Source organism: Nicotiana tabacum, chromosome 13 (genome assembly GCF_000715075.1).
Source record: "Nicotiana tabacum cultivar K326 chromosome 13, ASM71507v2, whole genome shotgun sequence".
NCBI classification, from domain to species: domain Eukaryota; kingdom Viridiplantae; phylum Streptophyta; class Magnoliopsida; order Solanales; family Solanaceae; genus Nicotiana; species Nicotiana tabacum.
Window position 1 is genome coordinate 122,933,876 of NC_134092.1, and position 12,327 is coordinate 122,946,202.

Consider the following 12,327-nt stretch of genomic DNA (forward strand, 5'->3'; position numbering starts at 1 on the left):
CCACTCATCCCCTTCATTATCAATGTGGGACTCAATGCCCCCTTTAACGCCGAGGACTGGACATCTGGAGTGTGGACAATTATGGGAGGGGAAGGAGGGCAACATCATAAAATCGAGACGGGTCCTGCTATGATACCATGTGAGAAAGTACGAGAGAAAATATTATTGATTATCTAAAGTGTTGTACAACGCCCTATTTATATACAATGATACATAATAATAGGTATCTACTTTCGATGTGGGACACTATACATGACTAACTACTTAACAGTACTCAATAACTATGGATCCATATCGAAAAGTTTCAGATATATTCTCTTCACCGAGCTACTAAAGCTAGATATAAATTCATCTGTGTCGGAAAATTTCAGATCTATTCTCTCCGTTGAGGTAAGAGTCAGATGCGCGGTGGAGATGGCAGACTCCCAATGGTGGAAGCGAAGAGGGAGTAGGAGAACAGATTTGGCCATGGCTACGGATTGAGCTTTTGAAAATCTGAAGCAAGGTCGCTGGAGAAGAAGAAAATCTTAAGCAGAGTCGCCGAAAATCTGAACAAATCTGGCCATGGAGGTAAGTTGCCGGAGAAGACGGCGGCCTTGGCGAAGAGAGAGGAAAAAGGGAGAGAGAATTAAGGGAGAAGAGAGAGAGTTGAGGGAAAAGTTGAGGGATCAATTGTATATATTTATATTTTGTTATAAAATATAAATAGTGGCTATAAATAATAATATTTTGGCAAAATACATAAGTTCCATCCTAAACTTATCCGAAAAACTGAATTGCACACTGTAATTAAATGGATAGTTATTTACCCCTATTCTTGTTCGAAGTAAATTTAATATCACCCCATATGCTGACGTGGCAAACAAAATAATTATATAAAAAAGGTAGGCGCGTTGGACCGGAAATAACACATAATTTCCCCTCCCCTTCTTCTTCTTCACGTCCTCCTCTCTCTCCTTCATCACAAACACCCTTTTTTAATCTCCATACCAAATTTAATCTTTTCTACTCAAATCAATTTAGTCTAAGTTAAAGTAATGCTTGTTTGCCGGAAAAATCAAACTTCGTGGAATGGAATTATGATAAGCCATAACAAGGTGTTTGCCGGAAAAATCAAACGTCATCGGAAAAAGGAATTTTTTTGCTGTTTTTGTTCTATTTCCTCTTCTTCTTCCAGTTTTTTTTTTTTTTTTTTGTAAATTTTCTTCTGTCGCGAATTCAATTTGATTATTTTCTCATTCTTTAATTGAGATGACTGCAGTGCATACTTCTTCATGAATTTCTACTCTTTAAGGTGAAATTTTCTGTACACTTTGAACTTGGTATTATGGGTTTGCTATTATTTATTTTTATTTTTTCATCGTTTGCTATCATCTATTATGAAGGTGATTATCATTTTTGAGATTGTGTAATTATAGAAAAACAGTACTTTCGCCTAATTTTTCTTTCTTTGCTTTTTTGTTATGGCAGAGGTTACTGTAATTTTCCGCCACCATTCTTTGCTAAACACCATTTTCGATTTAGCCGCCACCGAATGAGTTTTACCTGCCATTTTTAGCCACCTTGTGTTTCCATCAAGTTAGATACTAAAACTTTTGAATCAATTTGGTTGGTTTGAATGGTGGCAGCTACGTCGGCGATGGCCGATGGGACTTGGGGAAGGGATATGAAAAGAAATAATAGTGAAAGAAAGAAGAGAAAGGGAATTAAAAAGAAAAGAAAAAAGAGTGAAAACAAATAAAATTAAATAATATCTGACGTGGCAAAATTATAGGGAGAGTGCAAAATACTTCTTGCCATGCAACTGGTTATATACGTGGAAGGGGGTGATAAATTTACTTCGAACAAGAATAAGGGGTATATAAGTATCCGTTTAGTTACAGCGTGCAATTTAGATTTTCGGACAAATTTAAGGGAACTTATGTATTTTGTCTAATATTTTTAAAGTATTTTGGTTTATAATAAATAGGATACGTTATTTAGCTATAACATATAAAATTTAAGATTTATTTTGGATTAAGAATTTTAGAATATGAATTACATATTGCATTTTTCATTTATAAGTTCATATCCTTTGAAATTTACAAGCGGCATACAAAGAAAAAAATAAATTACCTGGCGAAAACTTTAGGAGTATGTAGAATTAGAATTGTAGTTTATTTAGTAATTTCTTTAGTTTATTATCGAACTGCAAAGGGAAATAGTATTTTATGCGGCAATTTTTTTTTACTTAATGTTCTAGAAAACAAATTAGACGGTCCTATTTACTCATCGCTTGGGGTGTTCATGGTTCGGTTTGGGTCGGGTTTTTCCCTAAAAAGAAATCAAACCAAGTAAGTCGATTTTTCATATATTGGAACAAAACCAAACCAATTAAGTCGGTTTTTATCGATTCAGTTTTGTCGGTTTTTCAATTTTTTCGGTTATTTATCGGGTTCTTTTCTTAAATATGAGACATACACTACCAAACGCATATTTCGGAGACTACATTTCCAACGTAACACTATCAAATCAATTGCTCTTTGAGAAACTATCATTTAACAAGATATATTGATGATAATTGAATCAAATAGTGATAAATAATTTAAGTACTCAATAAAAAATCGATTATCTTTAACATGAAATAAATTCTTGTACTTAGCAAAAGAAAACTACCAATCAAACTAGAATGTAAAGGCAAAGAATTAGATTATTATAATAGCAAAAAACTAGACTAAAAATATAAACGACTAATATGTACCATAAAATTTTAGAAACTTTATATATATATATATATATATATATATATATATATATATATATATATATATATATATATATATGTGTGTGTGTGTGTGTGTGTGTGTGTGTGTGTGTGTGTGTGTGTATAATAGCTATTTTTATAGTCGGTTTGGTTCATTTTTTTTTTTAATTAAAATCAAAACCAAACCAAATTTGATCGGTTTTTAAAATTCAAAATCAAAACCAAACCAAACCAAACCTTAAAAGTATCATTTTTTGGTCAGTTTGGTTCGGTTTTCGGTTTGGTTCGGCTTTTCGGATTTTTATGAACACCCCTACTTATCGCTGGTGTAATGACCTAACCGGTCATTTTAACTTTTAGAACCCTGTTCTCTAAAAATAAAATTTTTCGTATGTGCTTTTAATGATTTTTGACTTGCGGGAATGGTTGGTTCGGAATTTGGAAGCGTTTGGGTTAAAATCGGAACACTTGGTTCCTTAAGTTATCCTTAAAAGGCCAAGTTTGACTTCGGTCAATATTTTGAGAAAACGACCCCGGAATCAGGATTTGGCGGTTCCAATAGGTTCGTATGATGATTTTGGACTTGGGACTATGTGCGAATCGGGTTTTGGATAACCCGAGAGCGTTTTGACGCTTAATAGTAAAAATCAACTATTTGAAGGTTTAAACTTCTTTAAATTTGGTTTGGAGTAAGATTTTGAGTAATTGAAGTCCGTTTGGAATTCCGAGTTTGAGAAAAGTTCTGTATAGTGATTTAAGACTTGTACGCAAAAATTCGTGTCATTCCGAGTAGTTTAAGTATATTTCGGCGCATTGAAAGTAAATTGAAGAACTTGAAATTCTTAAGTATGAATCAATTTGGTTTAGGGTATGGTTCTTAGATTTGATGTTGTTTATGCGTTTCGAGAGTTTGAGCGAGTCCGTTTTATGATTTCGAACCCGTTGGTATGTTCGGGCGGAGCCCCGGGGATCCCGAGTGTTAACCGGACGAGGCTTGGACCAATTTTGAAAAATTGAGCAAGAATTGAAGCTCCCAGCTACTGTCATAATCGCACCTGTACTTGGACAGCCGTAGGTGCGAACGAGAGAAGCCTGCCCAGCCATCGCAGATGCGAAGCATTTGTCGCACCTACGGACGTGCATGTGCGATGGCCTTGTGCGCAGAAGCGGAAAAATGCGCAGATGCGAAGGGATGGGCGCAACCGCGATTGCGCAGAAGCGAGCATTTCTTCCGCATGTGCGAAACCAGGAAAAAAAGGAAAATGCGCACCTGCGAGGCTTTTCCGCAGGTGCGAAAGTCATAGGTGCGAAAAATCTGTCTGGGCAGAATGGTTAAAAAGTCGGGGCTCAGACATTTTGAGCCCATTTTTTCCTCCATTTCCGGGCGATTTCAGAGCTTTTGAGAAGGGCTTTTCAACTAGCAATTGAAAGGTTAGTTAATTCCACACTCCTTGAGTTAAATACATAGATTATAGGCAGATTGTAACTAGTAAATCTTAGAAATCAAGGATTTAGGTGAAAAATCTAGATTTTTATAAAAAAGAAATTTTAACCACGGAAATAGTTATGGAATTGGATAGAAATTATATATTTGAGTTCTCGAGATTATGGGTAACGTTTTCATCCAAAAATTTCCAGAATCCAGGCACGTGGGCCCGGGGTGAATTTTAAAATTTTTACCATTTTGGATAGAGTAATTTATTTAATAGATAGATTTCGAATTATTGAACATATATTAATTATTTTATATAACTTTTTGGATAGTTTCGAATTTTTCGACAATGAATCAAAAATTTTACGCGACGCAATAATCGGAAAGTTGACTTTGAGACAAGGTAAGTCTCTTGTCTAATCTTGTTGCTAATTGCGGGGGCTACGTACGCACGAGGTGATGAGAGTCCATGCGTAGCTACTATTAATGATAAAGTCCGGGTAGTTTAGGACTCAAAGCATGAATTACTTGTGTAAACTGTATTCTTTGTTTAATTAATATTAATTGCTATATATGAATATATTGTGAATTGTTAGATAAAGATATTAAAGGATGAAAACCTCATATGCTTGATGTTCTGGTTAAATTAATTAATAGATTAAAGAAATTTTTCTTCCACCTGAATTTATCTTATAATAAATATACTCTCCTTCCGGAGGCACATAAGAAAATGTCCTCCTTTCTTGTGGAGCGGGACGAACGCCTCAGCGGGATAGATGCATATATGGATCGCGCCACACGTCTCTCGGCAATGTACACGATACTCTGGATCAAGCCGTACGTCCTCGGCAGAAATCGTGCTTAATAATAATAATTACACGATACTTTAATAGTTATTTCAGCTTGCGAAACTAATTGATAAATTGAAAAATTCTTGGAATTTAATGAATTATTATTCTTGCTTGTTAAAGAGTTAATTGTTGTTCCTGTAAATGATATCTAATTGATAAATTAGAAATTATTTGAACTGGAGGAATTTAATTAATATACTGAGGGTTGTTGCATTTGAAGGAATTTGAATATTTCCATTGATTAAATAAATTATTTTAAATTCTGTAAATCATGCTGATTTAAATATCTTAGTTGTATTTTCATTATTATTATTGACTCATAGTGAGTGTCAAAGTCGGCATCCCGTCTCTACCACTTCGAGATTAGGCTTGATACTTAGTGGGTACACGTTGTTTACGTACTGATACTACACTTGCTGCACTTTTTCTGCAGGACCTGAGGCAAGTACTAGTGGGGGATCTATCTTCTTACACCCATGCTATCCAGGGGCATAGTGGTGATATGTCTTTCTGAGCCGTTCTGTAGTTACTAGTGTCTTTCCTTGTATTTTTCATTCTGTATATTTTATTTCAGACAGTATTTGAGATTTTGTATAATCTACTAGGTGCTCATACACTTGTGACACCAGGTCTTGGCACACATGTTGGTAGAATTTGGGTTTTATTATTTCTCTTGATTTTAAATTTTGTCATTGTATGCTTAATTTATTAAGTTGACTTGTCTAGCCGGCGCCATCACGACCTATAGGTGAAATTGGATCGTGACAACCGGAGAGACTAGTTTTTTGAAAATAACATTCTAAAGGGATTGTTGTCTTGTTGGTTATGCGAACAAGTTATACTATGATTATAATACGAGATTTGTATTTTACTAAATATTTTTTTAGTAGATTCTTAGGCATAACAAAAAATTTATGTCTAGGTTTACACTAGTTAATTTGGATAAATTTATTATCAATATTCTGCATTCTTAAATGCTTTAGAAAAAAAGATTTTTGGAGACGACATCTTTATCGTTTGATTATTGTATCCCAAAATTAGCTAGCCTCACGATTGTTATCCCACAATAAATGTAAGTATGATTTTAACACTACTATATCCTATTTTATCTCAAAGTATTTGATTGAGCGCATAATTTAATAGATTAAAAAGACTTTTAACATCTAAGCCAATTACATACAAAATATCAAAATAATCATTTTAGACAATGGTGGTGAGGGTTCCACGTTTTTTTTAATTCAAATGAGTGATGTGATGATCTCAAAAAGTCATATAAATTAGGTAAAAAATAATCATGCCATGAAGGTAAAAAATGAGGATGCCAAAACTAATTAATTTTCAAAGATATTATTTTCTTGACAACAGATAAAAAAAAAGTCATATAAATTAAGATTAAAAAAACTAAAATAATGAAAAAAAATCCAATCCAAATCAAACGAAAATAAACTCCTATTTTATGGCAACATTATTATCCTTATCCCTTTTAAGTTAAAAAGAGACTTCCACATTTCGCACATGAATTTTTATCAGGCGGGATTCGGGATTTCACTTTTTCAGCTACCGCCTTAATGAAAGTTGACGGATTTCAATTTCAAATCCCAAAACAAAAAGACATTTCCCCTCAACTCACCAAACCCCTCTCCGCCGTTGATTAAAAACAAAGATCAACGGTCAATACCACGATCTGCGTCACTCAAATGTAACCAATCAGAACTCTTTGCAGAACATTATATAAACAAACCCTCAATTCCCAATCTCTTCATCAATCGTATTCACATCTCCTCGCAATCACTCCAAACCTTCTCTTAACCTAAAATCCCTTTTCTCTCCTCAAAAAATGGCACCAAAGGCAGAGAAGAAACCCGCCGAGAAGAAACCGGCCGCCGAGAAAACCCCGGTCGCCGAGAAAGCACCATCAGAGAAGAAGCCCAAGGCCGGAAAGAAGCTCCCGAAGGACGCCGGTGCTGCCGGAGACAAGAAGAAGAAGAGGGCAAAGAAGTCAGTTGAGACTTACAAGATCTACATCTTCAAGGTTCTGAAACAAGTTCACCCCGATATCGGTATTTCAAGCAAAGCCATGGGTATCATGAACAGTTTCATTAATGATATCTTCGAGAAGCTTGCTCAGGAATCTTCTAGACTTGCTAGGTACAACAAGAAGCCCACTATCACTTCTCGGGAGATTCAGACTGCTGTGAGACTTGTACTTCCTGGTGAATTGGCTAAACATGCCGTCTCTGAAGGCACTAAGGCTGTTACCAAATTCACTAGCTCTTGAAGAATTTTAGGGTTAAATGTTTTAAATTTACTGTCTTTAGGGTTTGTGTTAGGTGTAAAAATAGTTGCTTTAGTTAATTAGTATTTAGCTTCCTTTGATTTGTATGGCTTTTGTTGTGTAATGGACAGCTAATCATCTATGAAATTTATCAGTTTTTGTGAAATTTTTGTGATTTTGAGAATTTTGGTGGCGTGTTTTAGCGAGCTGAAGATACAATGTGCTTTTGTTACGTCATGAGGTAGAATAGTCCAAAATCTGTACTATGACATTTTCGTCCCGACTTAAATACTGTTGTCACCTGGTTGGTATAAGTTAGAAAGTTTACTTCCTATCTGCTAAAATGCGCCTATTTGGTTTCCTCTTGACCTTATCCTTGGCCTCAAGGGGAAATCGACAAATTTGTCTTTATTTGCAGTGTTATCTGAATCTAATGCTGCTCGGTGGGCCGGGCCTGAACCGGACCGGACCGGGCCCGCGGTCCTAACGGGCCTGGTGGGCCTGGTGGGCCGGTCCTGGGTGGGCCGGTCTTGGTGGGCCTCTGAGCCCGTCACGGGCTGGTCTCCATGGTTGAGCCCACGAGCCCGGGACCGTTTGGCCCGGGACCGGCAGGCGGGCCTGGGCCGGTCCTGGCGGGCCTGGCGGGCCCAACGGCTATTTTAAAAAAAAAAAAAAAAAAAAAAAAAAAATCAAACGGCCATATTTAAAATCTAGCCGTTTGGGCTGAAAATATGACCGTTTTTTAAGTTAAAAAAATGGCCATTTGGCCCCCAAACTTTATTTTAACCCCAAACTTTATATAATTACACTTTTCCCCATTTCTCAACTATAAATACCCCCTCATTCTTTCATTTTTATTCACCAATTCATCAATATCTCTCAATATCTCTCAATCTCTCTCAATCTCTCTACTACAATTACTTAATTTATTGTTGAAATTTCGTGAAAAATTGTGAAGTTGTTGAATTGAAGTTTTCAAGTGTTCAACGATTTTCAATTTTCAAGAAGTTGTTCGGCAATCCGGTAAACTCGTTTCAACTCTTACGTTTTTATAATATATTTTTGTGTGGTTTAGTTTGCATAATTATAATTAATATGGCATTTACTTTGAAAAAAATGTTTGGTAAAGGAAAAGATAAAACCGGTGAAAGTAGTGGCCAACCAACTACCCTTCCCCCGGCTCCCCGACCTAGAAAAGATAAGCAAGTTGAAAGTAGTCGCCAACCTAGACGTCCTCCTCCTTCCGTAATTCTTGATAGTGATCACCCTTGTTTTCAATTTACCGATAGTGAATTTTATCATAATGTTGCACCAGGTGATAGATTAGATGATGAAATTATGAATGCTCTTTATCCTAATGAAACCATCTTAGAAAATAATGAGGAAAATGAGGATGATGATGAAACTCAAGCACCGGATTTAGATGATACACCTACTAGTCCTCTTAATAACCCAAGTGATGCACCGGTCGACCCACCTGTAGAAACTCCTACTTTTAATAGAGAACCTGCTAAACGCTTAGAAACATCATTAGTTTGGAATTTTTTTACTCAAGTAAGAGAAAAAATAAGGCTAAGTGTAAAACTTGTGGGAAATTAATGTCGCATAAATATGTAGGAGACCGTAGCGGCACAGGTAGTTTGACTAGGCACATAAAAACACACCCTAGAGATAAGGCTAGATTTTTTCAAATGAAAGCGCATCTAGAGGGGACAAGTGTAGATTCTGCGATTAACCCTAGTACAGGTTCAAATCTAGTTCAACCAGGAATTAACACTGTCACTGGAGGTATTTTATATTACGATCCAAATAGAGATCGTGAAGAATTAGCAAAGATGATTACTGTTATGTGCTTACCTTATACTTTTGCTTCTAATCCTAATTGGGTTCATTATATTAGAAGAGTGTTTAATCCTACTTATAAAGGTTGGCCTCGCGCAACAGTTAAGAGTGATATTTATAAATTCAAACATGAATATGAACAATATTTGCGTTATTTATTTACTCATATACCTAATCGGATTTCTATTACTACTGATATTGGTAGAAGTGGTAATGATTGTGATTACCTAACTGTTACAAGTCATTGGATAGATGAAGAATGGATAATGCAAAAACGCATAATTGCATATAGAATAATTAATTCGCGTCACACAGGTAAATTTATAGCTAACACTGTTGCAGATATTTGTAGATATTTTTGCTTTAGCGATAAAATAATGGCAATTTCAATGGATAATGCTTCTAGTAACACCAGTGCTATAGGCATGCTTACAACAACACTAAATCCTGCATTTACTAATATTTTCCATGTTAGATGTATTTGTCATATTTATCATTTAATTGTCGGTGATGGTATGCGAATATTAAACATAGAAATTGAAAAGGTTAGAATGGCTCTTAATTGGCTTTTTTATTCAAACCGTAGAAGTAGACTTAGAGAGTATTTTAAAAAATGTGATGAATATGGCCTTAGAGAAAGAAAGGTTCCTAAACCTTGCCCGACTAGATGGAATTGTATGTACGAAAGTTTAGTAGTAGCATATGAATATAGAAACCCAATTAATGCAACGTTTAATTCTCGGGTAGGTGGTGAAGATGATGATGAAATGCTTACCACTCAAGATTGGACTAATGTTAAAATTCTTTTAGATTTTTTAGAACATTTTCAAATTGCAACAAATGCATTTTCTGGGCAATATTATCCTACTATTTCAAACTGTTTAGTTTATATTGCAGCACTATCTGATTTGTTTGTTGAATTTAGTGAGGGTGGGGATATTTATGAACTTGCTATAAATGAAATGAAACAAAAGTTTAAAAAATATTTTTTTCCTATCCCTCCTATTTATGGTCTTGCTGCAATGCTAAATCCTACAATGAAATTGGGAGGTCCTCATTTTTGGTATTCAAATATTTATAAGGCTTTAGATCTTTCAAATGAGGAAATTGCGACACTTGCAGATGCAAAAGCTTCAATTAAGATTAACGCTCAAACAGTTTATAATGCTTATCAACTTGCCTTAGAGCATGCTAGGCCAACTATTCCAACCCCTACTTCGTCTAGCTCACAATCCTCTAAAAGAGTTGCGGGCTTAAAAGCTCTTAAATCTTGGACGGAGTTCAGGGGGTCTCAAGGTGAAAATTATGATGAAACTTCACATCTAAATGAGCTTCAAGTTTATTTGTCTCAGGGACTTGAAAAGGAGAATCCAGACGGCTCTTTTGATCTTTTGGAATGGTGGAAGGCAAGGGAAAAACATTTTCCTGTTCTTGCAAGGATGGCTCGGGATATTTTATCAATTCAAGCTTCAACTGTTGCATCAGAGAGCGCTTTCAGTCAAGCAAGACTGCAAATAGGTGATCATAGAGCGTCTATGAGGGATAGCTTGGAAAAATCAGTATTGTTTAGAGATTGGATCCGCTCGGAAAGAAGAAACTTTGGAATTGCAGAAGCACAACCGGCGATAGATGAAGCTTATGAAGAAATGATAGCGGAACTTACGGAGGATTCGGCTTCGCCCGGAAGTGGTGATGAACAAGCTTCTTTTCCACCACCACCAACGCAACCTCCTCCGAACCTTGAAGGATTTATGAGATTTGTTAGAGATAATACATAGAATAATATGTAACTTGTATTTTGGCACATCTTCCTTAGTTTTTTTCCTTCTAATGGTGGTATTAGTACCTTGTTGTGCTCATTCCATTGGGGGAAGGATGACTAAGAAAGATATGTCATTTTTTGGTAATAAAATTTATTGCTTCTACCCATGAGCTTCTTTTCGCAATATTTCTTTGTCTATACTTAGAATTATTTATATGCTACAATATATACATAATATACAATATATATACTACAAGAAAATATATTTATAAGATACAATATATACATAAGATACAATATATATACTACAAGAAAATATATAAGAGAATATATATACATAAGATACAATATAATATACTACAAGAAAATATATTATGCTACAATATATACATAATATACAATATATATACTACAAGAAAATATATAAGAGAATATATATACATAAGATACAATATAATATACTACAAGAAAATATATTATGCTACAATATATACATAATATACAATATATATACTACAAGAAAATATATTTATAAGCTACAATATATACATAAGATACAATATATATACTACAAGAAAATATATAAGAGAATATATATACATAAGATACAATATAATATACTACAAGCAAATATATAAGAGAATATATATACATAAGATACAATATAATATACTACAAGCAAATATATTATGCTACAATATATACATAATATACAATATATATACTACAAGAAAATATATTTATAAGCTACAATATATACATAATATACAATATATATACTACAAGAAAATATATAAGAGAATATATATACATAAGATACAATATATATACTACAAGAAAATATATTATGCTACAATATATACATAATATACAATATATATACTACAAGAAAATATATAAGAGAATATATATACATAAGATACAATATAATATACTACAAGAAAATATATTATGCTACAATATATACATAATATACAATATATATACTACAAGAAAATATATTTATAAGCTACAATATATACATAAGATACAATATATATACTAAAAGAAAATATATAAGAGAATATATATACATAAGATACAATATAATATCAAGAAGTGATATTTATGCATGACAATTTAGTGTTTTACTATTGTTTTGTTATTTTCTTTTTCGTCAAGCACTTTAATAATTAGATATACATATATACTACATATTAATATAGCCATGATACTACAAGAAATTGTCTTTAAAAAAAAAAAAAAAACCCGCTAGGCCCGCGAAGCCCACGAGCCCGGCCCGTTAAGCACAGGACCATGTGGGCTTAGGCCCGTCACGGGCCGGTTCCACCCATTAGGCCCACGAAGACCGGGACCGCCAGGCCCGGGACCGCCAGAGCCCGGGACCACGAAGCCCGGGACCGCGAGGCCCGGCCCGTTAGG

At 34.6% G+C, this 12,327-nt stretch overlaps 1 protein-coding gene across 1 annotated transcript; it reads left to right on the forward strand.

Moving 5' to 3' along the window:
• Window positions 1-6,774: 6,774 nt before the first annotated feature.
• On the forward strand, window positions 6,775-7,467 carry LOC107778381 (histone H2B.3). Its single transcript, XM_016598632.2, has one exon. The coding sequence runs from the start codon at window positions 6,864-6,866 to the stop codon at window positions 7,302-7,304; it is 441 nt and encodes a 146-aa protein (XP_016454118.1). The 5' UTR covers window positions 6,775-6,863; the 3' UTR covers window positions 7,305-7,467.
• Window positions 7,468-12,327: the final 4,860 nt, after the last annotated feature.

Bases quoted from the DNA above. Each gene is read 5' to 3' on its own strand.
- LOC107778381 (XM_016598632.2), top strand. From the start codon at position 6,864: ATGGCACCAAAGGCAGAGAAGAAACCCGCCGAGAAGAAACCGGCCGCC.